Raw genomic sequence first — 27,835 nt, forward strand, 5'->3', positions numbered from 1 at the left:
CATCCTCTGGAGAAACTCTCGGTGCCTGATCCTGCTGTCTGTCTGATGCGGGAGAATGACGTGTGTTATCAGCATCCTGCCGTCTGTAAGAGATGGTGCCGTAGGCCCATCGGAAGGTAGGACAGAGCTAAATGTGGCCTACTTTCTGATAGCATCGTCCATTCCTTGGGGAGAGGAAGAGTGTTGTAGCCCTTGGAAAGACAGGAAAGCCTTTCCCTCGCGAGTGATTTATGCAGAACCCTGGGACTGTGAAAAGGATGTAAGCAGAAAAAACCAATCTCATTATCTCCGCCTTGGGTGCAACACCTTTTCTGGGTGATTTCTAATTATGAAGTGGGGCTGGGGAGTAGAAAGGAGAGCAAATAAAAATATGTTTGTAGCTTTCAGAATAAGGACGGCTGAACTGAGCCGCTCACCTCTTTACTCCCTTATTCAAGTAAAACGTTGTTTCATGGAGCCAAGCAGTATCGGAGGAGCAGCCTTCTCCGCTGTGGTTCTGTCAGGAGCACCTCGTTATCTGTGACTGTTAAAGAGCCAAATTTCTCTAAATTGTAGGATTTATGTTTTCCTCACCTAAACCATTCCCCCTGGGCCTGTCTGTGGGAGTTAATTTTGACAGAACCGTCGTGCAGGGGTATTCTTCCATGACTCCTCAAGGGCTACTTGGAGAGCAGGCAGTTTTTGCAAGAAAAACCAGGCAGAGGTACGTGCTTTTGAACCATTTGTCATAAATCATGCTTTCCAGAGGATGCACTGACTTCAGAATGCTGCTGTTAATTTCTTTGTCGATGGCTTGCTACTCCCTGTTGGTGCTCACATTTAATGAGGAGGTAAAAAAAGCACCCTAGAGCTGTTGGCTGGTCTCACGGAAGGAAGGGACAGTGATGATGTTTATTAGAGTAATTAATCCTCAGAGACTAGAGAACATTGAAAGGTTCCACGTTATACCACTAGTTTAACTGGGATTATTGCATTATTTAAGATTTAATAAGAAAGGAGGCAGGAGCTTCTGAGCTTGAACATGTTTACTCTGTGACATTTGGCAAGATACTCAGAAAATTTCATTTCTCATTTTCCTTGCTTTGTAGAAGGGGGAGTAAAGCTCTTTTTCTTCCACAAAAGGGTGGTAGAAGGTTAATTCGAGTCATGTAGTGCAATACTCAGATCACTGGATAGAAGGAGCAGCATTGGTTCAAGCAGGTAGGTCTGCGTGCAGGGATATTCCCAGAACACCTGGTTTGTGGAGCAGCACCCTGCTGTCTTTAGGGAAAGGTACGGTTGCTGGGCTCCTCTTGGATCGATTGAGAGCAAGTACACAATTCACATGGAGTACCCTAAAAGTTGGCCAAACTCCATGTTTGTGTGCCTAAATTTGGCAGCAGGATTATACTGCCTTACGGAGAGCAACCTCCTTTCAGCCTATGTATTTTTATTTAAAACGAAATGGCCTGCAGAGCTGAGGTAAATAATACAACTCTCTGGGAAGCAACCTTCCAGCACCCTTTTCGGAGCCAACCTATTAATTTTTCCACTCTTTCCCAGTCATTTCTGATCTCAAAATAGGCTGCCGTGCCTGGAATTGCACTGCTTAATTATTCTAGGCGGGCACAGCAGCTGGGCTGCAATTAGTGTGGGGAACGGAGTTCTCTTTCAGAAGCTCACGGTCCCAAAATGCTGTTCCCATGCAGAGGGACTGAAAGATGTGGTTGGAGGCACAACGCTGGTGGTCAGAAAGGGGACGCAAAGCGGCATCTCTCAGCTAAAGGGCTCTTCCCTGAGCACTTTCAGAACTTTCTGGTTCTTCGTGGAACCAAGCAGCGCTGTGGGCTCGTGTCCGAAGCTTTTCTCGTGTTGTAGAAACCTGCATTGCTGTTGCGTGTGCAGGAGATGGCTGGAGAACTGCTCTGGAACAGGCTCCGTGCTCAGTCCTCTCCTCTAGCACTGTCGGTGCTGCTTGTGAGCGATCTCTGCTTTTCATTTGGTTCTGGCAGGGAAGCCTGGCAGGTTCCTGGTCAGGAGGCCGGGCAGAAACAGGGAGGTAGGCAGTAACGATGACCGAGTCAGAGCCTGGAAGCGTATGTGAATCTTCCTCCTTGCTTCAGAGAGCTTTTTAGTTTCATCCCTGGGCCTGCTGCTTGTACCTCCTTGGTAAAGGAGAGCAGAAGCACAGGGCTTCGTGGTGGTGTCTGTCACCAGCGGAGCCCGAGAGCACTGCAAAGTGGAGGCCTCGTCTTTACACAGGAGTGCTACTGAACTGGAAAACGGGACCCAGCTCTGCCTGGTGCCTCTTTTTCCTGAAATTTAGAAACTTCAGGAGCTTTATCTAGCTCGATAATGCACAGCGATGAGTATCAGCTAGGTGGCATGGCGCTTTTCTCAGCTGCTGCCTTCTCTCACTTGTCTGCAGACAAGCACACGAGCTGAGTGAAGGCTCGCAGCGGTGACCTGATCCCTCTGCCATTTCCTCCAGACTCCCAGTGCTGCCTGCCTTCGGCCAAATTGGACCAGCGCTGAGCGTCTGTCCCCTGGAGGGGGGCTCTGTGGTTTCAGGGCAGGTTTAAAAAAGTGAAGACTCTACAGAACCGCAGCTCCCATGGCAGTGAGTCAGTCCCGTGTCATAGGTTGGATATCCTCCGTCTCAGGCACTCGGTATTAAGAAGTTGATTCCTGGTGGGGGATCCAGAATTTTTGGGGGCTCTCGGATGCGAGTGATGGTTCGTCAGGGGCCCTGAAAAACTCCCTCTGCTTCCCAGCAGCACATGGTGGCTGGCTGCTGCTGTGAACCTTAGGGGAAGACGAACAGATGCATAGACATGCACAGGGCCAGCTCCTGAAGTTATGATGGATGGTAACTCCAAGTCAGATTTGCATATTTTTCCATCCCCTCAGGAACTTCATGGTTCATGTGATTTTGAGCTAATACCTACTCTTTTTTTTTGTGTTTTTCTTTTTTTTTTTTTAATTCTGTGTGTTGAAGGCACTGCAGGCTCCGAGAATAGGTTGGAAGATAGATAGGTTCCTCATATTAAAAAAATAAAATAAATCCCACTTGTGGTGTCGTGAAAAGGCCCAGCAGGTAGTAATGACTGCTCTTCTCCCTAGGGAATTAGAGCGCTGGAAAAATCTGAGAGGCGAGAGGGATGCCACAGGCCGTTCTAAAGGTAAAAATCATGGCTTTTTCCTAGTGCATTATGTCTCAGAGTTCTGTGCATCACCGAAGCTTTCCAGAGCTGAGAGTCAAGAAATTTTGTCTGACTGCCCTTCAGTCTGCGTCCTTGTCAGCCTTCTGTGCAGTGAGTCCCGAACGGTGCCAGGGTTTTCGAGGCTCCCTGGGAGGACAGAGGCAGCACAGTTTAGGGACTTAGGTACTAATGGGCTGACGTGCAGCTGCTCTGGGCTGTATTCCTAATCCTGCCACCGATGTGCTGCGTGAGCCTGGGTGAGTCATTTCCTTCTGTGTTGTACGTCTCGCTGCTGCTCCTGTCTGTTTAGACTACAAACTTTTCCTACGAGGAGCTGCCCGTGCTGTGCACCCAGCCTGCCCTGTGGTGCAATTGAAATGTGGTGACACGGATACAAAGACCTCGCAAAGATGGAATGAGGGGGTGGAAAAACATATACAGTGTCCTTCTAGGTTGACATTTTAGTTAAGGCAATCATGGCAAGCTACTTAAAATTGCTCTTTTTTTACTCAACTAAAACTAAATTATTTTTATAGAGAGCTGATTTGCCAGATTTCCCTTTTTACACGCTATGGTGTACGCCGATGACACTAAATTTAAGATGCTAAGAAAGCAGCAATTTACACCTGCTTTGTGATGTCAGTGAAGTTCTTCTTTGCATCTCTTTCTCTTTGCATCTCATTTCTCTTCTTTGCTTCCATTCCTGATTTGCCTGCTCGCTTGTTGGCTTTGACCATCATGAGATATAATAACATTGCTACCTGATGTCTGCAGGAGTTCTGTTCCTGTGGCTGGCCTGGGTGTAACATCGCAGCCCATCGTGACTGTCATCGAATGGAACTTCTGCAGCTTTGGTTGGAGGCACTGCTGCAGCGCAGGGGGCTGCAGATTAAACCCTGATGAAGGTTTGTGAACTCAAATGAGTTGAAAAGGCAGTAACAGAGGAGATGGAGGCTAGTACTCAGGTGCTCCCTTGAGTCTTTGCCTGCTGAGTTTGAGGGAGTTGTGCTCAAATACCATTTAAAAAATACAACTCAATGAAAATGTTAATCGATTGGGATTTAATTAACTTAAATCTTAGCCTAACTGCATCTGATTCAGGTGCTTATTTGGAACAACGTGAGATCTGATGCTGATTCAAAAGAACTGTTTTTACTGTCAAAAACACGTATTTTGACAGTTTTTTGACAGTGATTTTCACAGGCTATGAGTGGCACGATACATTTTATCAATACACAAATGTCTTCTGCACCAGAAAACCCATCTGGTGAAGCAGAGCTGTGCGAGATCAACAGAAAAGGCGAAGGCAGGGAGATTCTGACTGCATCCTCTTCTAATGAGAAGGATAAATAAGTTTTGCTCTTACCTAAAGCTCACTAGTGGTAGGATTAATGATCGGATAGGTCTTGAAATGTTTGTGGAACACTTTGCAAGGTTTTATGAGGAAGACACTTGGTGTAAACTGACGTAGGTCCATGGTAGTTAATAGAAGCTTGCTGGTTTATACCTGCTTGGGTATCTGCCTCTGATGGTTTTTGGGGCACATGAATCCGTTTGGCTTTTCTCCCCACATTGAACCCAGCTTTTTGGATTTTGTGTTGTGGCAGAATTGCCAAAACACATTTTTATCTTGGAAAAATAATCTTCAGTTTTCAGTCTGGAAAAAAAAAATAAAAATCTGTTGGTTTCCTGGGCAATTTCTCTGTTTTTGTAACTGGTTCCTATTAATGGTTTTGAGATGAATCCCAGGAATCTGAAGCTGACAGCTTTCCAGCAAAAAGGAGTGTTTAAATATAGTGCCATCCAAAGATGCTAGACGACAGGAACCACTGGGCTGTGGGGCCGCCTCACAGCCAAAGGTGCAGACAGAGCTCTCGGACCTGTTACCAGGACAGTAGTGCTGGAAGAGCACAAAAACACACGGATGCACGCAGACATTCGTCTCCTCAGTAAGAGCAGCCTGCCTGGATGCTGTAGCTTCACTCCTCCTCTGGGCAGGTCTCTGCCTGGCAAAGTGCGAAGCTCGGTGCCTTAAGCAGAAGATCGACCCCCTCTTAAGATTCCCTCTAACTAAATATCTTACATACCTGGCCAGTTTTTATCGCTGATGCGTATGCACACATCACATCGATGAATTCATGCTCCAGCACGTTTGGCACGTGGGGAAGGAAGGAGAGCTTCTCAGCTGGAGAGCTGAGACGGGCAGGAGAAGAGGAATCGCCTGCAAATGGCAGTCCTCACCAGCACTGTTCCTGCACAGCTCTGATTCTGCTTCGGCAGTGCTTGGGCGTAGCACAGCAGAGACTGCAACTGTGTGGTGGTTTTGTGGGCTTCGTCTTTCTCCTTGCTGGGAATGGGTTGTTCAAGGGGTGTTATTAAGTGAAATCGTTAGCTGTTGTCGTGATATGTGTACTTAGTAAAAGGGATGTTGGAGATCTGCCGTTCTTGTGCATTTGCCTCAGCTGTTGGTTTGGTGACTGCAGCCCAGGCTGGGGATAACAGCGGTCACCAGCGCAAGGAAACAAAGCAGAAAAACATCTGGCCAGCCCCTCGACTTGTCATCCCGAACAGGCTCTTCAGAGAAAGCAGATCAGGGGCTATAGCATTTACAGCTGGGGAACAGAGGGCAAACCTTGTGCTGCTGGGTCTGTGAGTTGCTGCGGGTTACATCACTGCAATAATGACAGGCTTCGCTCGACAGCCCTGTCATTGTGGTCGGCTTTCAGTTTTGCCCTTTTAGTTCACAGCTCTTGCTGCAAGTTGGATTATTCCAGCCTTGCTTATGGGATTCATTGCAGCTGAAAGATTTATTTTAATGAGAAAAGCTTCACAACCAAACGAAGCCTCCCGGGAAGTGCATCCCCTCTGGTAATTCATGTGGCTCTGTTGTGTTGCTCTTTTCCAGCAGCAGGCAGCTCTGACGGCTCCCCTGGCCTACACCAGGCCTTTCTTAGAAAGGGGGAGCGAATATGGAGGTGTATTTATCCTTGTTTCTGTTCCTGGGCAGAGCTGTTCTCTTTTTTCTTTGCACATCAGGCTTTGTACTATAATTTGTGTCCTTGTGTCAACAGAGCGTTAATCCTGGCATCCCTTTCCAATACGTTACATGGATTTATAGCTGTAAAAATGGGGTGGAAGTGGCTGCTTCCCCTCCTGCTTCCAAGTTTACTGGTTCTCAAAATGGTGATAAAAAGACAGAGGGGACCTCTTTGCATCAGGCCTTCTTCCCAGTCTGCTCGCTGCTCAGCCTTCTACGCCGATGGTCTTCAGTCCAGGAGGTCTCTCAGTGCAGCCTGCAGCCGTGGAAAACAAAAACGGTGAAATGGAAGAGATCTGGGAGAGCAAACTGCCTGCCAGACGTGGCTTGCTCACTACTGCTTGCCACAGGCCAATTAATCTCTCTGAGTCACCAGCATTTCTGGGTGAAATAGGGGTGAGTGTGGAATCAGGAGAGCCTTTCTCCCTGCTCGCCTGACCCGCGATGAGGCCGGCAGGTGCAGAGCTGGAAGCAAAGCCCCTTGTGCCGGTGCTGGGAGGGACCTTTCCTTGCACGGACGAAGCTGCTTTCTTTGGACAGGCTTTGTGGTTGGGGTAGGCGGCTGGCTGTGCCACAGTGGGCAGCTGGGGGATGCTTCTTGTTTTGAGAATCAATACCCAAAGCACCGCTGTGGAAGGGGAAAGGCTGACCAGGGTTCTGTAGCCTGCCCTCCGTGGAGAACGGAGCTGGGCATCCAGCACCGGCCTGGGCAAAGCGTGGTGCAGCTGCCTGGCCCAGCTCCCTCTGGCGTAGCAAGGCTCTGGGGCTGAGTAGACACCGCACAGAGCGACAGCGAGGAAAGGGCCAGGATCTGTGGAATGCCCTCCTGGGTCCCTTTCTTCCCCTCGGTGTGAACCCCAGAGAAGCTGTTCCTCTTCTCTTCCACAGGGCTGTTTTCTTCAGGAGGCTTCAGTGGGCTCAGCCTGAACTTGGCTTTCTTCAGTCAGGAAATAGCCAGTCCGTGACAGCAGCAACCACAGCGATCTGCAGCTAGCCCAGGGAGCAGGCGAGAGAAGCAGCCAGTAACCTCTGCAGCGCCAGAGCTGGAGGCAGAGAGGGGGGGAAGCAACCTGGAGCTGCACCCCGAAGGGCTCTGCCTGCGCCTGGGAGGAACCGGGGCGAGGAGAGGGTGCTGGGGCTGCCGCCTGCACCGCGGGGACAGCTTCTTGTCCCCCAGCCAGACGTTTTCCAGGCTTCTCTGATGACGCAGCTGGACAAAAGGCTGTCAGATTTGAGCCTCTTGCCTAGCTCCCTGGCCGGACAGAGGCAGCAGGGGAGGCTCCTTCATCCCCTCAACTTCTCTCTGAGCTGCTGAAGATCAGCGTAGTGTTTGCTGTGATCCCTGAGGGCCTGCCAGCAAGTTTTGATTCGGGGGACATGGAGCAGCAGGAGCCTTTGCTGCATGCAGCTGGTTGTGGAATCGGACTAATGCAAATATCCGAGGCTTGCAAAGACCAACCCGTGTTTTAGGTTAGGGCTGCAATTAGGCCGGCCGTGTGAGCATAGAGGCTATTGACACAGCTCGGCTGAAGTGTGGGAACTTGCGCTGAGTGGTTGTAGGTGTCTAATTACCCACAACTTCCCACTTAATATAACTACATAAATCACAGAGCTGAAGTTTGCAGTGTAATTTCACGGGGTTCTTTCTGAAGATGGTTTTCGAACGTTTCGCTGGCAGTTATCTGGGTCTGGTTTGGACAGCGTGAAGATATCCAGGGTTAACAGCAAGCTTTGTTCATGGTCAAATTATTTAATAATAATAGCTCAAATTTCTTGGAATTCCTTGGAAGCATCTGGTTCTGTCTGCTGCTGCAGAGAGGATCCTGCCCTCGATGAAGTTCTGGGCTATTTTCGTCTGGCTGTTTCCAGGGTTTGTCTTGCTGCAGGGTATTTAGATGTTGGTCGGGGTTTTGGTTGTAATTGTAATGCCCTCCTCTTTGCTGAAGCGCAGCCCCCTCTGGGTGGAGTAAATCTCTCTCTCCTGGTACACAGAAAAATGCCAGAAGGGAAAAATTCAAGTGGGGCAATTAAGTTTGTACCCACGGAGTGCCATGGGAGGGCCCTCGCTTTTAAGTTCTCATGTATCTGGCTCTGCTCTATAGACGGACATTCAAGAATGAGAAGTTAAATGCCCTTTCCCCCAAATTTTCCACTCGACGACTAACTTGATTGTATGGTTTAATCTGCTACACACTGCTAACCACAACCAACAGCGATTTAACAACAGAGCAAGAGCAAACAGAGAACTTCACCGTGTTTTGTTCCCTGACATATACCGACAGCCCCTACGCCATTTCCTTGGTTTCTGGTCATGCGATTTTCCTTCAGGTCTTGCATTAAAAGGCTCCTGCAGGCCAGTTTAGCCACCTGCACGGATTGGGTTGTTAGTCCTGCCCAGGGGAGGTGGAAATGTTCCTGGTGTAAAGCAGCATCCGAGCCTCTCCAACCCACCTCCCCCGGCACCTCGTGGGCCAGGGTGTTGAAAACCCCAACCCGGTGGCTTTACCAGCTTACCCTGCTGGAGGGCGCGCCACATTTCTGCACTGGGGTTGGGTTATTTCTTTAAAAGCTCAGACTTGGATTGATGTGGAAGAGAAATAAATGGCTGAACGCTTACAGAGGAGGAGGGTAAAGTGAACCTGTTCCAAGTGGCTCCTCCAGCAGCCTCGTGCAGCTCTTTCCACTACCTGCGAAGGTTGCTGCCCCCTTCAGTTAGGCTGGTAAAGCTTCAATCTTTTAATGGTGGCAGGAGGGGAGGATTTCACTAAAAGCTTGGTTAGCCCAGCAGCGGGGAGCCTGTCCCCGTGAGCGTTTTGCAGCACCTGAAGCGGCGATCCGCTACGCTGGACGGCCGATGACCGGTGCAAACCGAAGCGATCTGAACCTTAACTGGTCTGTGTGAGTGTACAGCGAAGGGGTGTATGTAGCCTTTCTTTTGTGAGCACTGTGTCCAGTTTTAGAATTTACTGCAGTTTTAGAATTTAGTCTTTGCTGTTTGGCACTGGTGGTGTTCAGTAACTGACCACCTTACTGCTCCTGCTCTTTGTGGGACGCTGAAGCGGCTTATAGAAACCCAGGCCAGGCTTTAGGAGCAGGCTAACGTACCAGTCTTTCCCCTGAGAAGAACGGCTGGTGAAAATTCAGTCATCGCTTGATGCTGTTGCTGCCCTGGCAGTGCTGTCAGGGCTGGTTTTATCTCACGGGTGTGCAGCGGGGATGAGCAGCGTTACTGCAAGGTGTTGGCTGCTTGCTGTGGTGCTGAGCAGGCACAGCTTGTTCAGTTCTGGTCTGAAGGCTTCGATACAGAAATCCGAAATTTGACCGAGCTTTCTCTGACAGGGAAACCTGTTCCCCACATCGCAGCAGGGGCTTTGGTTGTGTTCTAGGCTGCTCTGCCTGCACTGCCCTGAGCTCCCTGTACTCATTCAGGTCTTTGTCATTATTAGCCTCTCGCTAAGGTAGTTGCTCTTAAGCCCTTGCTTACAAATCACAGGACAGGGTAAACATTGTTTTCTAGGTTGTCTTCTGAGACTTGAACTTAAAGTAAAACCATATGAGGAAGCAAAGATCAAAAAACCACTGAAGGCAACAGAATAAATCCAGTCTCGAGCAGACAGCTGGACGAGCGTCAAACAAAGAGAGGAACAGCTGGATCAAGTAAAGTACAAGGAAAATTAGTTCCATCCCCGGGGGAGGGAGAAGGATTGTTTCGAGAGCTGTGTGGGACCAACTGTACCCGATAAAACTTTCACATCAAAGTCGGGGCAGATCAGAAGGTCCCAGAGGGAGGGGAAAAGAGGAGAGTGGGTGTTTGTAGTGACTGCAGGCAGAGTTAGGGGAGGGAAGGAGGTGGAGTGCGAGCCGGGTGGGGGGAGAGCAGAGAGGGGAGGTGGGGAGTCAGGAGTTGGAGGTGGAGTAACTCTGCAGAATGTGAGCCGCTGTCCACAGCTTTCTGGATGTAAATTGATGAGGTCATAGTGTTTTCCAGTTGTTAAAAAAAAAAAAAAAAGTCTTTAACTTGTTTTTCAAGAGAGACGGAAACACGGAGAAGCTGAAGAAATGGAGCAACTAGCAAAACTCCTCCTGTGGCAGCTTGTGCTTCAGCAAAGTAAGCTCCTAGCTGATAACACGGTGTCGCTTGGGTTTATTTCAGCTGCAGAGGACGGGGCTGGAGGTTTTGGACTGTTATCTTTGGGAGATTTTGTTCAGATTCCTGAGTTAGCTGGGTTCTGCTCTGTGAGGGGAGGGAATTATGGATTTCTCCTACTTTTTTCCTTTTTGAGAGGAAAGGAGGGAGACTGGAGAAATGCTTGGGGTTGTTTCAGTGCTACTTCATCCAGCGTTTGTGCAATTTACTTTTTCATGTCAGTTCCCTTCAGCAGATTCAAAGGCAGTAAGCTGAAATGAGAATGCTGTCAAGCTTGGCTAGTTACAGGTTGTTGTATGCTTCTGAAGGGGCAGAAACAGCTGGTACGTGTGTATGTGTGTTCAGGATGGAAGACAAAATGAATGCTATTTTTTGCCCTGTCAGCATAAGGACAGATACGAACTCACTTTAAGGTTAAGGTGCAGGGAAGAGACAAGGACAAGTGTGATGAGCGTACAGTAACAGAATGGCTTCTGCCTTTCCCTCTGCTACAACGTGCTGTAAAGGCTGCAAGAGGACCCAGTGTCCTTAATTGCAACAGCCCAGCAAATCCACCCTTGCAGCACGCTGGTCCCTAAGGAAGGCACCTGTCTGTGGGCAAGGACCAACTGCAGCTCCAGGAACGGCGTGGGAAGGCCTCGCTCGGAGGAGATGGAGGAAGATGAAGAGTTCTCGCTTCGGTCCCTCATTAATCTAGCTCCCACATCACCAAATCCTCTCTGGCTTTGATCCTCTCTGGCTTTGCAGTGCCTAAAGGCAAGGAATGGACATCACATGGGGCCAGTCATAAGGAAAGAAGGGTTAACGTGTCTCAGAAAACTAGTGGGGCGGTGGGGTAAGGAAGGAGGGAGGCCACGCGTTGTATTTCAGAAGCACCAACCAGTCCAGCTGCTCCCCGGCGCGGTTTGGCAAAGCTTTGGGAGCGCCTGGGGCAGGAATAGCAGGTTGGGCTGCTGCACAGCACTGGAGGGCTGCGGGGAGGCAGCAGTATCCCACCTAAGGATGGTCTGGTCTCACACAGGCGTTTTTGGGTGTATTTTGGAGACAGAACTGTCCGCACGCCAGGCAGCCACCGTGCTGAGTCCTGCCGTACCCACCCAGATCAGCTTAGCGTAATGGCAGAAGATGGGGAGGGGAGAGGGGAAGAAATCTGTGCCTTTTTTTGCTGAGATGCTCCCTCTCGGAGAAGAACCACACCCTCAAGCGTTAACGTCTTGCAGGGAGGAGCAGCGCAGCGTTTGGAATGGCTCTGCGAACTGCTCCGTGGGCCCGGAGCCAGCGTGAAGTACACAAACCAGCGAAGGGCTCACAAAGCTGAGCTAACATCTGAGCTCTCCGCGAGGAAGTTCGGGCAAATCTGCGAGTGGCCAGGATGCGATCGGTTTCTTGTACAGGCAGGAGACTTTTCCCTTCGTGCTGAGGCAGCACATTCTTGCTTCGTGCCAGCTCAGGGCACGTTCCTACCTGCAGCTGATGTTGGAACTGTTGGGGCTGGGGGGCGGCTAACGGCTCTCCAGTCCCAACATCCTTCTTGCAAGCGCTGTCCTCTGCCGTTGAGAAAGCTGCCCCAGCGAGCCTTTAAAAATAAACAAGCACAGAGACTTAGGTAAAAGTCCAAAGTCCAACAGCCATCGGATGGCTTTGTAGGGGAGGCCTTGTTTAAGTGAGAAGCCTGGTCCTGCAGTCCTCGGGCAGCTGGGGCAGGTGAGCAGAAGACATCGAGGCACGAGGCTGTGTTGCTCACCATCTCCCTCCCCTGCTTGTTTGGGTTGCAGCCAGGTGGTGCGGGCTACTGGGTTAAAATATTGGCTACTAGAATAGTGCTGGGCTCACGCGTTGCTGTCTCCTTGGGGTTACTGTGCCATAAGCCGTCAGGGCCTCGCAGACACCGTGTCAGCTCCCCGCAGGGGCAGGATGGAGCCACTGCCGTTCTCCAAAAGTATTTGGAAATGGCTCGGTAGCACAAGCTTCTGTTTTTGTGATAATTGTGAAACAGCTCTACAGAGACCTTTAAATCCTCTGCATAAGCAAGGGGATTTGTGGGAAAAAGAAGGAATCTGCCGCACAGATTTCCCGAAGAACGTGTCCTTTGTCTAGGCTTAGACCATCCCTCCTCACCCCTGGTGTGAAGGCATCCTTAATGCAGAATTCTCTTTATTGAAAAATAAGAAACGGAGACCAGGAGGTGGTAGGAAGGTGTGCGAAGAGGTAATGAGCTGAGCTTAGGCAAGCAGAGCATCAGCCTCGGAGACTTGTTTCAACCCCCATTCCTGGTGGGATGTGACATTCATGTCTCCGGGGAATTTTTAGTTTTTCTTTCCTGCCCACCACTACGATCTGGGCTCCGGGGATGCTCATTGTCTTGTAAGACACCGATCCCGGCAGCTTATCCCGCCTCTGCTGGCTTTGGTGGCCCAGCTCTTCCTGCGCCCAGCAGAAGCCCTGCCTGTTTCCGTGCCCCGTGGGGCGTTTGTGCCGCTTGGCGCTCAGGCTGCCGCTCTGGGTTTGCAGTTTCTGTTCTGGTGTTCTCCAGCATGGGACAGGAATGTGGTGGTTTCCTCAGCACGTGCTCCTGCCTCTGCCAGCAGCCTCTGGGAGCAGAAGAGCAGGGGTCCTGCTCAGGCAAGGATGCTTCTCTCTTTGAGCTGCTCCAAGGACAGAGCCTGGAGAGCTCCGACATGCAGCACGTCTCTCAGCGCCTGGGGCTTCTGCTTCTAGCTTGCCTGCGCTCTCTGCAGCCTAATTCTTTGCTATAAAGATGGCTGGGATTCAAGAAGTAAGAGCTGGCCCTGCTTTTTACAAGGGATTAGAAACCTGCAGGCTGCTTTCCTCTTCCTGTATTGTGGGACCAGCAGAATACCTCTGGGATCCTGCTGAGAGGCGTGCTGAGTCCGCACAGAACATGGCAGGGGATGAGTTTCTTCGTCTCCAGTGGGTTTATCACTCGGAGAGAGGGCAGAGTGATCATCCTCCACGTGGAATTTGAAATATTTTAAAATGAAAGTACGGTGAGTCCTGCCTTGCCGTCTGTTAAGGTGTTTGGTTCTAGTGCACAACGTGACAGTAGCCCTGGGCTGTCTTTGCGTGACCCAGCAAGTCAAAACAGCCTGGCAGAAGGCAGGCAGGGCGTCAGCGGATGCTTTTCCCTTCTCCTAAAAGGAAGCAATGCCCCTGGTCACCCAGGGGCAGACCTGGAGGGACCCTGGAGTTCCCCGGGGGTGGCACGGAGAGGGGCTGGGAGGTGCAGCAGGGCACCACCAAGGCCCAAACCCGGCGCTGGCCTTGGCCTGGGGCTGGGCCTGGCCGCCGAGCAGAGCACGCTGGAAGGCTTCGGTGGATGTCCCTGTCGGATGTGAGATTTACGGCGCTATGGCTGGGCTCCGTGTTTTTCCCATTAGCTTGCAAGAGGAAGGGAGCAAAGCGAACGCATTCCTGCTGCTCAGCCAGAGGAGCCTGCTTCTGCAGCACCAAACCACGTTAACGAGCGCTGAAGCGAGATCCCAGCCACGCTTCCTTACGCGCAGGTCACCTTGTGACACCTTGTGACACCTCGTGACACCACGTTGTTCCCTTGTCGCGCTGCAGATGCATGTCAGCACTGCCGGGTCCCCCTGCCACCGATGGGTGCTGAGGGCTGGCTGCTCCCGAGCCTCCCAAGAGCGACTCTGTTCACTCTAAAACTGGCTGACCGGCTCTGGGAGGAGGCTGGATTTTTTTTTTCTTTGTGATGCTGAGGCTGTAAGTGCAGGAGGTGTCTCTGAACTGGCAGTTCAGCAGGCAGTGCCGCTCGTTTCTGTTCTCTGCTGTCGCTGCCCGGTGTTTTGTGATAGGAAAAGGCAAAGAAGCGGAGTTTATTCCCAGCCCGGGCGTTGAGGGTGTGGTTAAAATAGCCCCGGTCTGGAGTTAATTTTTTCTTTTTTCAAATGAATAAATCCCAGGGCTGAAAATAATAATAATAAAAAAAAAGCAGCCTTTGTCAGGAGGGCATTGTGCCGCTGACATTAGCAGCACAAAACATCCAACTGTCCTGCTGGAGCCTACTTGGGCTTGGCTGGTCCGGGAGATAATGTTGTCGTTGTGCTGAGAGCCTGCTTCGTGCTCCCAAAGCGTGATGCCAGGAGACCTCCAGACCCCTCCTACACACCAAGCAGGAGGCGCTGGGCCGGAGAGATGCAGAAACAAAGACGTCAGTTAATGTCTCGCAAAGCTCTTCCTGCACAGATCTGCGTCACATGAGTTGGAGAGGATCGTGGTCGCTTCCAGAGCGTTACGTGGCCGGCTGTGCAGGGCAGGAATGGGAGCAGGAGAGGCTCCGGGGAGCCAGCCCGAGGCTGCCCAGCAGAGGACGGGCAGTCTCAGCACCCCGCAGGGTTACCAGTGCCCTCTGCCTTTGGGGAAGGACAGAACACTTCTCATCTTAGGGAACTCTTGCTCCCAGGCAAGTGCGTGTGTGTGCTGGTCAACACCAGGGACGTTGGAGGGGCAGGAAGGCCACTGGAGGCACCTTCTTTCTATTTTCTTGCTGAGCAGTGATGCGAGCCCAGCAAACGTGTTCCCAGAGCTAATCACAGCTCCAAGGCGGGGGCTGCTGCTGCCCATACAGATCTGTGCCCACTGGCAGGGGGTTGTGAGTGGGACAGGGTGGAAAACACTGCTGGGACTGCCTTGGAACGAGCACACAGGAAATGCTTCAACAAAAGCTGGTGGATGTTTTATTTTCTTGCTTAGCCTAAAATAAGGTCCAGTCCAGGGTAGGCGAAAGGAACGAGAAGGCGTAGACAGCCTGTGGGAACGTGCAGCTCAGGAATGCAGCCTGCAAGGGAAACTCTTCTCGTCCTGCTGTTTCTGCTGCTTCCCATGCAAGGGCGAGTATCAGATCCTCTGGTGTCGGTGCCTCCCACCCCCCTGCCCAGTCTTGCCTCCTTGGGTTCTCATTTTTTGTCCTACACAGAGCGTGTTAAATAGCAGAAGATGCCTTTCGGGCAGTTTCGGTGGGTGATGCACTGACATACCTTTGGTGTAGTGTTTGAATAGCAGGGTGGAAAAAACTCTGTAGCTATAGACGGTATGAAATAAGGACAGGGGCTGTACAAAATTCAGTTGCAGGCCGAGCATTTCCCTTGTTGCTCTTAAGCGCGAGTTTGTTGGATCAGGCGGTTGCTGTGAGAGCACAGTGTTTGCTGCAGCATGGGCCAAGCAAGATCTGAGCTCTGGGCTTAACTGTAACACTCATTAAGTAAGTATTAACAGAGAAGGGAGGGATGGATGGGACAGCAGAGGAGACAACTGCTGCTAGGAGTGCATTTGTGTCTTTCATTGTCAGTAACGCTCTTTTTTTTCTGCTTTGACAGGTTCTGTTGTTTATTTATATTCAGGTGAGTGACATCTCTGTAATCTGCCTGTTTTTTTGTCGTTGTGAGAAGAAATGAGGTGTTATGGAATCACGCACCCCCGATGGGCATTTCGTGGCTAACCTCCATAGGCAGCAACTGTGAACGAGTGTCTCTAAACATTGATATAAGTGGGGGTTAAGACTGAAAGGTAGGTAGGACACATCAAATTCAGGATCCTGATAACAGACATTGTTTTTGCTGAATGAAACCATCAGTTTTAAGTGTCTTTCTATTGTATTTTGTTCATGAGAGAGCTCTGTGTTGTCTTGAAAATTACTTTATTTTGAGTGGAAGGTGAGCAGAGATTCTAGGGCAGGACTGGATCTTACTCTAGCCCCTTCTTCACATGCTGTTAATCCAGAAACTGTTTTTCTTTCTTTGCTCCTGGCTCTCAGTCCCAGCCGATGCCTCCAACCCCAACAGCGTCGTAGTGTCCGTGCTGAACATCAGCGCCACGCTGGGCTCGCAGGCCGTCCTGCCCTGCAAGAGCTACCGCATGGTGTGGACCCAGGATCGCCTGAACGACCGCCAGCGCGTGGTGCACTGGGACGTGTACAGCACCTACTACGGGGACAACAAGATGGAGAGGCTCTGTGACATGTACTCGGCGGGGGATCAGCGTGTGTACAGCTCCTACAACCAAGGGAGGATCTTCATGCCGCAGAACGCTTTTACAGACGGCAACTTCTCTCTGGTGATCAAAGGTACTAAGCAGCATCTTTTCTCCCCGTGCTTTCTGCACAGCGGAGGATTCATCTAAGCTGACTTTGTGCTTTCCAGTGAAAATGGCTATTTTACAAAGCACTTTTCTGAAAGTAAAGATGAGCCTAATGAGGTTACGTGAATCACTGGCAATAGTGTTTTATTCCCCTTTGAACCAATCCCATTTTAAAAGGGAATCAATAACTCACTGTCTAAAAGTCCTGTGGGCTTCTTGTGGACCTTTGACTGTTTCAGCTCCATAAACCCAAGATTGTCATTCTTCCTATGCCTGCTCTTAGCTACACTTAAATTGGCTTCCTCTTTCCATCTGGCATCCTCTTTCCACACAAGAGCAAATAAACAGAACAAATTATTATGTTAGGTGAGATGGTTCTTCTGCTTAACCCTCTCTGGTGATAGGACTTTGTTCTAAGCTGTGTAACGGCCCCTGTGTGCATCCACACAAGCATTTGGGAAATGGCATAAATGACAAAAATGTTAGCTTAGCGTGAAATATTCATCTTCCCCTCTCTTCTCCGTTGCCCTAGACGTTGCAGAGAGTGACGGAGGCATATACTCGTGTAATCTCCACCACCACTACTGCCACTTGTACGAAACTGTGAAAATCCAACTGGATATCACCAAGAAAGGTGGGTGTGACGGACAGCTTGGTGCCCCTCTCTGCAAGGGGCAGGCTTTGGCAGCTGGAGTCTGGTGGGTGCCAGGACGCTGCCGAATTCCCAGTGGGGTTTGTGTGCTGATCCACAGAAGGCATTGGATGCTGTGCTGCTCATGTCAGAGAGGAGCAGTGTGGGTGAAGGGTTTTGTGATTCCTTCTCGTTGCAGGTTCAGGGCACAGGTGCCACAAGAGTCCTGCAGCGCACCAGGAGGCGGTGGTGCTCGCTGGGCTGTTCTCTGTTAGACTCCTCAAGTTTCGTTATTTTAGCCAACGTGTGTTTTTATGAACCTCCCTTCTTTCTTGGCCTCTGCCAAGCCCTGCAGAGAGGCTGTTAACTGTTTGCATTAGGCAGCCCAGCTAGCTAACTGTCCCGTTAGTGCTCCGGCAGTAAAACATCCTTAGTAACAATCCCTCATTAGTCAGGTTAGCCACAAACATCTGCCTTGTCACACGGGTCTGGGGAGCTTAGTCCTGAGAAGCTTGGAGTTAAAAAAAAAACCTCTTTGTGCACCACGCCTTGACTCCAGCTCTAAAAGCAAGCTTCTCAGGGCTGTTGGCAACTGCAGTGTGTGCCACCTACACTGCAGAAGCATCACTAATGTGTGATTTAAATCCACCTTTATGTAATGCACAAGTGAAGCCTCTGGGACTGGCTGTGCTGGGAAGCTGTTGGAGGGCTGAGTTTTCCAAGAGGCTGATGGGATAGGAGAGAAGTGTATTCCTTCTGCTGTTCTCACGGCTTCGATGCTGTAAGAACGCCCAGCCTGCCCTGCGAGCCCCAATCTGCTCATCCGTGTTTTTGTTCTTGAAAAGGAATAACAAAAGAATCAAATGCAAAACAGTGCTCCTTGAACTTCCCCGGTAATTAGGGCACTTGTGGCTAGGAAAGCATTTCCTGCTTGGAGGAGCAAGGCACGGCACATCGAAGATGAAGCCTGCTGAGGGAACGTGCTTCCTGCTGTGTGAAGCAGGAGGTGAGCCCTGTTAGGAGGAAAGGGAGGAGGTCCTGCATCATGCACCGACCTAGGGTGTGGAAGGTGCAGGTACATTTGTTTATTGACTGCTGAGGGGAGCGTGAATAAGGCACGCCACCCCGGTGGCGCTTCGGGGTCTTTGTAGGGGATGTGTTATAGGACTGCAGGGTCTGGGAGCGACCTCAGGCACGTCTGGGTGTCCTTAGGCACAGGGTGAGCGTGTAAACGTGCACGTACCAAGGCTCTACAACTTGTCCTCTCTGCAGCCAAAGCAGCAAAGGAGTACTGGGATGGGGAGAAGGCCGTGATCGTTGCCCTGGAAGGCAGCACGGTGATGCTTCCCTGCGTGAACAGGAACCACATCTGGACGGAGCGGCACAGCGAAGAGGAGCAGCAGGTGGTCCACTGGGACAGGCAGCCCCCGGGGGTTCCCCACGACCGCGCCGACCGCCTGATTGATCTGTACGCCTCCGGCGAGCGCCGCTCCTACGGCCCGCTCTTCATTCGTCAGAAGATGAACATCACTGACACGGCCTTCGCCCTGGGGGACTTCTCCCTCCGCATTTCAGAGCTGGAAAGCGCGGACGAGGGCACCTACTCCTGCCACCTGCACCACCACTACTGCGGCCTGCACGAGAGGAGGATCTACCAAGTCTTCGTGACAGAGCCGGTGAGGGAGAAGAAGGTGGTGAACCTCACAACCCACAACACTGCCCCGGCCCTCGGTAAGTGCCTTCTGGCAGCAGCCCTGACTGCAGGAGGGAGGGAGGGAGTGTGGTCAGGGCAAACGGTGCCCTGCAGAGGTACCGCAGACACCACGGCAGCGAAGGCGCAACTCAGAGCAACCCTGAGGTTTCCTGCATGAACCTTTCTGGTGTTCCTGCCCCTAAGGTCGGAGGAGTAGGTGAGCTCTTGCCTCCCTCACTGCTAGGGTACGGCTCCGGTGTGTAGGCCGGGGTGTTCCTGAGCTGTTTCCATTACCCCGGTGCACCTGGAGCTACAGGCTTAGAGATACGTGAGGATCCCTGGAGCTGTTTAACACGGAGCTGCGCCTAACGAGGAGGGTCCCACCCAGCGAGGAGGCTCCCACCCATCGGGGCTCATTACCCTGCCTGCCGAGCGGGACTGACGACATCTCCTGCTGCTTGCTCTGCTCCCAGGCAGCCTGCGCTGCTCTGCGAGGCTCGCGTGCCCTGAGGCAAGCAGGCTGTTTTTCTAGCAGGCTCCCTGTTCTGATTGCTTTTCTGAACCAGGAGAGGGTGTGGAGTAGGGGTCAGGTCTGCGCTGCCTCTGCCGCGACAACATGCTGCTGTTCGCGCTTCTCTCCCCGTCGCGCAGGGGTTTAGGCTGCGCCAGGTGCCAGGCTGCACGGAATCAACCACCAGGAATTTTCCTCCACCCTTCAGCTTTTTTTTTTTTTTCTTAACCCAATTTTCACATTTTCCACTGCAGTGAGTTATCATTTGACAGCCCGTCCAAACCCCCAGCTGTCACGCTTAGTTCAGGCAGAAGAAAAATCCCAAGTTTAATATTTTTTTTTAATCTTCTGGGTATAGTTCCTTATTAACATTTTAACGTACTCATTGTGGTTTAATATTTATTGGCTGCTCGATACAGAATTTCGACATGCTTCATACATTTTTAAACAGGTCCGTTCTTCTCCGGCAATTAGTTTTTTTCGTGTCACAGAAACCTAAACCTTCCCACTGGGACCGAGGCTGGTGTCCAGAAAACCAGGCGGTACCGAAGAGAGGTGGCCGTTGGGGCTGAGCTGGCGCAGAGGTCAGGACACACAAATACCAGTCTCCCTGCCCCTGGCTCTTTTGCTGCCCTCGAGTCCTATTTAGATCACGTTGTGCAGATGGAAACTACATCGTGTTTCCAGAGGTGCCCACCCAGGAGCCTGTTCCCCTCTCTCCTAGATGCCGTCCTCGTTGTTGCTGAGTTTTTACCTACTCGCTCGGGCGTTAGGCAGAACCTGCAAGTAATTCAGCCTGCCGGGGCTGTCTTAGTTTGGCAGTAATGCCCCGCTGCTGAAGGAACTGGCCTTCCTGAGAAAAGCCATTCCCACCCCCAAGAAGAACAGCCTTGGAAGAGCTTTGTCCCCTAGGGGCAGCGAACGCTCAGCTGGTCGGAGAGCACCACACACAAGAATGTGCTGAGTCGGTGGGAACGGGGAAGAGCGAAGACATTCAGGGAGCCGCGCTCAGCCCCGCTGCTGGTGAGCAGCCTGCTGGTACGTGCCCGGTTTGTGAGTAGCAGGAAGGGCTGAGGTGCTGCCCTTCTCCACAAAAAGCTGTGCAGGACTTCTCCGGGCTGTGACTTAAAGGCAAACTGAAACACCAGGAGATAACAAAAGCAAAACAGGGAGGGTTTTTTTTTTTTTTCAGCAAGCAGCTATAGCTTCTGGCGTAGCTCCAAGGCTCAGAGCCATTTCCAGACAGGAAATTTCATCCTGTTTTGAACTATAAACATGAGTTCAATTCTGTTCTCAGTCCCAGCAGAACAAATGTGTTGTGTGTGTACTAATTTAGTGCATTTTTTACTCCGCGTTTGCTTTGGAACAAGTGAGTGAAGAACAGCATCTCTTGCGTCTCTTGCTTATTGCTGGCCTATTCCCAGTCTTTGGTAGCCCTGAAAACAAAACGGGCCACATACCCAGCAGCTGCGAGCTCTTGGTGGAGCCCTCTCCATTTTTTTTTCCCCAGCAGAAGGATCTGCCCCTTGGCATTTTGGTAAAGTAATGTAAAGGCACCTCCGTTCCAACTATTTTGGGGCTAAGGAGGCCCAAAGTTTCTGCATCTCTGTTTCCACAGCTTGCCGTTGTAGCCACCTCTCTGATGTTGACTGAAGTCTCAGATCAGCTCCTGCCCTGCAGTACTGGGGGAAAGCAAAAAGCCAGGAAAAAGCCTTCAGGTCTGCTGCCTTCGGGCTCGATGGCTGCTCCAGGGGCTGCAGTCTCCGTAGGGCAGCTGCTGAAGACGCCCTTCGTGATGCAGGGGTTTGTGAAAGCAGAACCGTCCCTATACTGATTGCAGCTTTGCGGTTCTTTTTGGTATGGTATTTCTTAGCTGTGGTGAAAAACACATGCTCGTTTTCAGCAGTGGAGTCAGGAAACACAAACCATCCAGCAGTGCCAGCAGACGCTGCAGCAACCAGACCGGAGCAGCTGCTAAAACCTCCCCATTTTCCAGGAGTGCTGTTAGTATTAGCAAACAACCATTGCTGGTGTCAGACCGTGCCTCCGTCCGCGATCATTTTAGTTGATTTCACAGCGGGTGGGTTGTTTTTCAACGCTGCAAACAAGGTACTCGACCAACTGGAACCAGTCGCTGTGCCAGCAGCTCCCAAAATTTCATCCAGGGTTACTTTAATTGACCTACCTGCAGTGTCTGGGGAGCAAGCGCTCATTTACCTGCTGCCTGCTTTTCTAAAGCCGGAGCTGACCCAGACACCGTGATGAGCTTCCTAAGCCTTAACTGCTCTGGACCTATTATCTGAATCCTAATTTATATTTAGGCATTTTCTGATGCCCTGTGGCCTTGGGTTGCTCAAGCGTTTGATGAAGAGGTTTGCTGGTTAGCTTAATAAGCTGTTTGCCTCCCTGCTGTCATGGAGGGTGAGGCTGGACAGAATCAGCGCTCTTGGTGCTGAGTTTTTTGTGGGGAATATTGAATTTCTGGGCTCAGCCTATTTACAGTGCCGTGCCGATGGAAATGAGCAGTCTCTAACATTCCCAAACGGCCTCAAAAGGAAAACCAGCTGTTGAAATAATGATGAACTCGCTGGCTTAGCTCAGCTGCGACATTCCTGTTCCTGCTGATCAGCTCTGACCTTAACTGGTGCTGGAGATGTCACTGCGCTTAAGGAGGAACACCAGAACGCCGCTGGGGGAATCTGGCCCTGGTGGAATACAGAGAACGAGCTGGACACCGTCCCTGTGTGATAAGGAACCAGACTGCCCGTCTGACTCTCACCCCTGTGGCTTCTCAGTGCCCCATGATGAGATCAGCGCGTATTGGTGTCCCAGTCTCTGCGTGAGACAGGCTTAAGAGGAAGCAAGGGGTTGAAGGAAGCAGGAGCTTTGCTCTGACAGTGTCCTGGAGGTGCAGAGCGGGCAGGGAAAGGTGCCACCGGAGCTCTGGCCCTCCTGGTTTTGGCCCTGCTGCGAGCATCAAACCTCGTTAGCAAAGCAGGAAATCTGCTCTCAGCCTGCTGGTGTCAGGCTGCCTTTAGCCCAGGAACAGCCCCAGGTTATCACGGAGTAACAGTGAGCAGCGTTCGACCAGTGTTTGTAATTAAACACTGATATAGGCAGAAAGGAGGAGACGGAGCCCGGGTTGTCTGCGTTGACGTGGGGTGACTTGGAGGCCTGGGCCTGGGATCCTTGCGAGCAGAGAAGTCGCTTTCCCTTTCTGTGTGCAAAGCCTTGACCTATTTATTTGAGATCTACAAAAATGTTCCACGTAAAAGTTTTGAGTTACCCTTCCCTGCGCCGAGGAACTGAAAGGCTGCTGCACCCACCACTGGAATGGAATCTTGGCTTTTCTTTGCGGGTTTTTATTTTATTTATTTTATTGATTTTTTTTTCTTATTTGAAAAGGAAACTCATTCTTTGGCATTGGAAATTCCTCCCACTCTGTAAATTATAACCCTTGGCAGGGAGTGGCTGCTTCATACTTGAGCTGTCTGGAGCCGAGGCAGCGCGGTGCGTGTGTTGCAGGGGACCCGGCGCGGGGCTGCGTTACCCCGCGGGAGGCTCCGGGCTGCCTCCTGGGGCTTCTTTCTGACTTCAACTCCGCAGTGAAGGCGAGCAGCGTGCTGAGAGCCAGGCAGCAGCGCGGGGGTGTGCAGTGGCCACAGTTAATGCTTGGTACTCCAGGAAGTGTAACAGTTTTGCGATGAGCACAGACACCTTCCATCTGACAAAGGTGCAGCATGTTGGAAATTCAGCAGCCATTTGCTCGTTACCTCATTAAGTTGAGAAGCTTCTCACTGCCCGTGCTTTTTGGGTCCACATTTGCGTCCACCTGCAGTCGTGCTGTGCTGTGAATGCCAATTGCAATTATCATCCTGTTCTCCTTTTCCTCCGCCCCCAGATCCCAATGTTGTCAGGGGCCACAACGTGATAAACGTCATCATCCCCGAGAGCCGCATCCACTTCTTCCAGCAGCTGGGCTACGTCCTGGCGACGCTGCTGCTCTTCATCGTCCTCCTCATCATCGTCGTCCTCATCACCCGCAAGCGCCGGCAGAGAGGTAGGTGCTGGAGAAGATTGTCCCTGTGGTGCTTACGGGAGCGTCCTGTGGCAGGGCAGCTGATTCTGCAAACAGTTGCTGCGCAGCACAACGCTGAAGCCAGCGATCCTCTTCTGGAAACCCAGCACAGAGGAGAGAGAGTTTCTGCAGGTGCTGATGCCGAGAGAGATTCATTAGAGTGGGGTAAAAATGTCCAGCCCTTGATTCGCTGAGTTTTATTGAAGGTGGGATTTCTTTAGAGCTTACGTGCATCCCGTGGGGACTAAGATTTTTTCAAGTCCTTGCTGAACCCCCTGTACTGGGTGACTGTGTGTAATTAGATAAACGTACTCTGAGATCTTTTGGTCCACAGAAACAGTTTTGGATGCCACAAAAAAAGCAAATACCAGGGAATGTTTGTCTTCTTATGCCCTCTTTTGCAGTACCACATCTGTCCTTATTCACACGTTAGGGGTTAGCACCAACAGACAGTGGGCTGTCCCCGCTGACTAGAGTGGAGTTGATTTGCAAAGAGGGGACAGACTCCTGGCCCTGCTTTTTCTATAAAAAAGAGGAGCCCAAAATTATCATTCCTTGCTGGCTGGAGTGAGACAGGAGTCTGTTTAAATACCTGGCAAGTGGAAGGCAGAGGGAAACCGGTGTCTGCAGTGTGTGATGGAGGCAGGCCTGAGCAATTGGCTGGGGCTGGACAGGTGCAGCACCAGCACGCAGGAGATGACAGATAGGCTAAATATTTGTGTAATAAATGGCAGGTAAGAAATGAAAAATGGGGGTGGCTGTAGTTTCTCATGGCTGGCCATCCTCAGATTTGGGAAGACCATCAGAAAGCTGGTGAGTAAAGCAAAGGGGAGCTCCCTGGGGCAGGGGGACATGCATGAATTCTTGTGTGTTAGGGGGCTTGTGAAAACACTTCCTGTAAGCATCACAACAAAGGGCACTGTGAATAACTGCTGTGTGTTATTGTTATCAGTGGTATCTGGGAGTTGGTTGTTCATTTTATTTCTTCTTCCTGTTTAGGCTATGAATACAACGTGAAGAAATATGGAGAGTAAGTATAATTACAGGATCTACTATCTGTGGCTAGAATACATACTAATGAACTTAGTGGTCCCAAGCCTCTGCTGTCATTAAGATCCTAAAACAGCTGAGGATCTGGTTAGTAAGAATGCGGCCATGTAAAGCATAGACTGATACAGTTTAGTAGTTGGACATGGGCCAAGATAGTGTATCTGGGTCCCTTTATGTTTTATTATATATACTAAAGTGGAAGAAATGGGAAAGTTCCAGTTCAAATTGGCTCACCATCATTCTAGGCTCCAGACAAACTCACGGGGAAAAAAACCAACCAACTAGCCAAAGATCTTTTGGTGTCAGTAACAAAGACAGTAAAAGCAAAAGAGAGGAGAATCAGGTTCACTAGCGAGCAGGATGGTCTGCTGAAAGCTGTTTGTCATATTTTCTTCAAGGGAATCTTGCAGAAGCTGAAAAGCATGCTACAGAGATTACTGTGAAAATCACCTGTTCTTAATAAAGAATGAAATCTATAGTTTTTTCAGCTGTCCTCCAGCTGTGTAGCAAATAAACAATGTAGATTAAATTCTTTAAAGTAGCACTAGAAAGCAATTGTGAAAAAACGTAAAAGGAGAATAAAAATATTAAAGGATGTGGCAATAACTGATTTTCACTCTCATTCCTTTTTCAGGAAGGATGTAAATCTTAAAGAATTTACAGTCGACACGACAGATCTGACTCAGTACAGAAGTGAAGACATCAGGCTGGGTATGCATCGGCTAGCAGCCCTTCTCTAGATGAGGTCAAAACTTGTTGTAACTGAGGATTTCCTAAAGGTATTTAGGTGCCCATTTTATAGCGACTTAACCTCCTGATTTTAAAGGGCAGATTTATGAGGATCTCACCCCTAGAAAAGGTACAACCTTTAAAAGAACGAGCTGGCAAACTTCAGGTCCCAAGATACAGAATTGCTGTGTGTAAACGAGGTAGATATAAAAGCTGAAGTAAAGAACAGAGGATTTGCAGGGAGTGGGCTGCAAACCAGGACAGCACAGGTATAAAATTTGTGTGTGTGTGTCTCAAGGGAACTTTCCTCTGAGCAAATTCTTTAAATAACTGCATCAGTCACCTTCACATGACCTTGACCCAGATAATCCAGAGCTTGTTGTTACATAGCCGAAGAATCAGTGGTACCTATGAGGAGCAGGAAACTGAAGTGTGTGTAACTGATTAGTGCCAGGAAAAAAAATCAAAAACAGCTAAGTCGTAGCATGTTTCCTTCTCCTGCTGAGTAACTCCATGAGGTACTCCTAGAGATCTGGAGATGCTGGGTGTCGAGTACTTCAGGGAAGGGCTGATCCCATCTCCCTTGCCTATAAAACTTTGTTTTCGTTTAATGTTCTGATAGCTGTCTGAATTACACTCCTCCCTTACACAGATTACAAAAACAACATCCTGAAGGAGAAGGCTGAGCAAGCCAGAACCTTCCCAGCAAAGAACATCGACTTAGACAAAGGTAATAATGACCTGCTTCACCCTAATTGGTGGCTGTAGGAGCCTTTTGATGGGTTGAAGGAGGGAGGAACATAGTATAGCAGTAAGCTGACCAAGCCACAGTCAAACGAGGAATGGTAAACATCATGACAAATGAGAGCAGGAATGAGAAGCCAGTTCCCTTCCTATCCTTTCATCATGGAGCCACAAGATCCAAGTGGTGATTAGGTTTTTAAAAGCTTTTGGCATGGCACAAATAGATTTTTTTTTTTCTTTATTGGAAAAAGAATGCCTAGCAGGGTTGGAATAGCACATTCTTTATTACAGCCTCAGAGAAAGATGTATCTCAAAAAAGTACTGGCATTGTGTTTGTGAAGAAAACACTGTGCAGAAGAGTGTTCTGAGCTGAATTCGTTTATGGGCAATGGGCAGCCTTTTACTTCATCCAACAAAAGCAAACAGCTCTCTCTGTAGGAGCTGAATCTCATTTTGTTTATCCAGTCTTAATTCTGCGTGTTATCCCTCAGTTTTCAGGGTTGCACTTAAAACAAACAGCACTGGTAAGAAGGTTGTTAGGTTCTGTGACTGCTTTCATATCAATTCAGAACATAGTAAGTGTGACTGAAATGAGAGCAAGAAGGAAGTGGTCTAGAGAGCCCATGAGTTGCCTTAGACCTGCAGCTCTTGGTACAGTTCTGACAATATTTTGCCTACATTCTTCAGAAACAATCTGTGCAAGAATTTATATACCATAAATCTTACTGTGGGGTTTATGAAGAGGATAATGAGAGCATAGCTGACTGCAAATGGTCACCCGTCACTGTAGAGCTAAGTGCTTACACAGTGTGTTTCTGTGGATGCTTTGAGATTGCCATCAAGGTACTGACCTCCATTTCAATTTGCTTTCAGATTTCAGGAAGGAATACTGTAAATGAAGACGTTCCCAAGCTGCTGGCTGGACCAGAAGCTTCAATCAAAGATAGATAAATGGAAAAGAGATGCCTTTTCTTGATATCATGTCCCTCCAGTTACCATACATTTTTCATGTAGAGTTTCTCCCCAGTAAGCACAAGGGTATTTGCAAATGCTTCCCAAAAGAGTTAGACCATCTGTCTTGTGTGCACTTATGATGGGTTTTGGTTTACTTTTCTTCTTTTGTTCTCCCAGTCCTCCCTTCCCTTTTTCTTTCTGATATTATTGTTGTTTTTATGCATCAATGATTTTTATGGGCTGAATCAGCAGACCTTTTGCTTTGACGTTACTGCTTAAAATAAACCAACCTGCATCACTATTCTTGAGCCATCATTATGTCAGGCATTTTTCCGTGCAGTGCATTCATTAGAAAAGCAATAGCAAAGCCTGATTGTGATCTCTCGTATGCTGGTAGAAATCAGGAGAAACAATACTGTCACTTAGCACTTTACGCGTTCCAGGTGAAATAAAGAGACTAATTCAGCCCTTCACAAACGACAATGTAAATACCTCAATTTACGAATGGGGAAATGTCAATATCCTCATTTTATAGGGGAAAGGGAGGCACACAGATGTAGTTTCTTGCCACCAGGGTAGTGTTGGTATCAGCTCCAAAGAGCTCTAGAAGCCTAATTTTGTATTTCTCACTCTAAGCTTGTTTGTTGATTTGTTTTTGTTTCAGTGCAAACCAAATCAAATTTGGCACGAGCAGACACTTTCAGCTGAAGTTGATGGAGTTACAGTGCTGTAATGCCAGTGTCAGTTAGATCAGATCCAGAAATGATATGGAGAGGGCTAAACTCCTGTGTGGAATCTGGAGTGCGATTTTCCTGCAGTCCTGGGGTGGATCCTGCCCACACAGAGCTTGTGTGCACATCAGACCGAAGGTATGATCACAGCACAGGTAGACAGACCGATAAAAAGAATGGCTTCCCACGAGCCGACCGCGAGGAACAGGAGTAACAACACATTCCACCATAGCCCGT

The 27,835-nt window shown here is 49.9% G+C and overlaps 1 protein-coding gene across 3 annotated transcripts; it reads left to right on the forward strand.

Annotated features, from left to right (window-relative positions):
• Positions 1–27,168, forward strand: MXRA8 (matrix remodeling associated 8). 3 transcript variants are annotated; one of them, XM_083803201.1, is made up of 14 exons: positions 1–116; positions 3,103–3,161; positions 3,957–4,087; positions 9,737–9,876; positions 10,250–10,327; positions 15,718–15,741; positions 16,155–16,463; positions 17,010–17,111; positions 18,381–18,839; positions 23,214–23,372; positions 24,390–24,420; positions 25,075–25,151; positions 25,822–25,899; positions 26,787–27,168. In XM_083803201.1, exons 5-14 carry the CDS (start codon positions 10,279–10,281, stop codon positions 26,810–26,812), a joined length of 1,314 nt encoding a protein of 437 aa, XP_083659327.1. In that variant the 5' UTR covers positions 1–116; positions 3,103–3,161; positions 3,957–4,087; positions 9,737–9,876; positions 10,250–10,278; the 3' UTR covers positions 26,813–27,168. The 3 variants fall into 3 exon arrangements, with proteins under 3 accessions (XP_083659327.1, XP_083659328.1, XP_083659326.1); XM_083803202.1 differs by lacking the exons at positions 9,737–9,876; positions 10,250–10,327 and having other exon boundaries at positions 2–116; XM_083803200.1 differs by lacking the exons at positions 1–116; positions 3,103–3,161; positions 3,957–4,087; positions 9,737–9,876 and having other exon boundaries at positions 10,092–10,327.
• Positions 27,169–27,835: the final 667 nt, after the last annotated feature.

Source organism: Anser anser (genome assembly GCF_964211835.1).
Source record: "Anser anser genome assembly, chromosome: 17".
In the NCBI taxonomy this organism is placed as follows: domain Eukaryota; kingdom Metazoa; phylum Chordata; class Aves; order Anseriformes; family Anatidae; genus Anser; species Anser anser.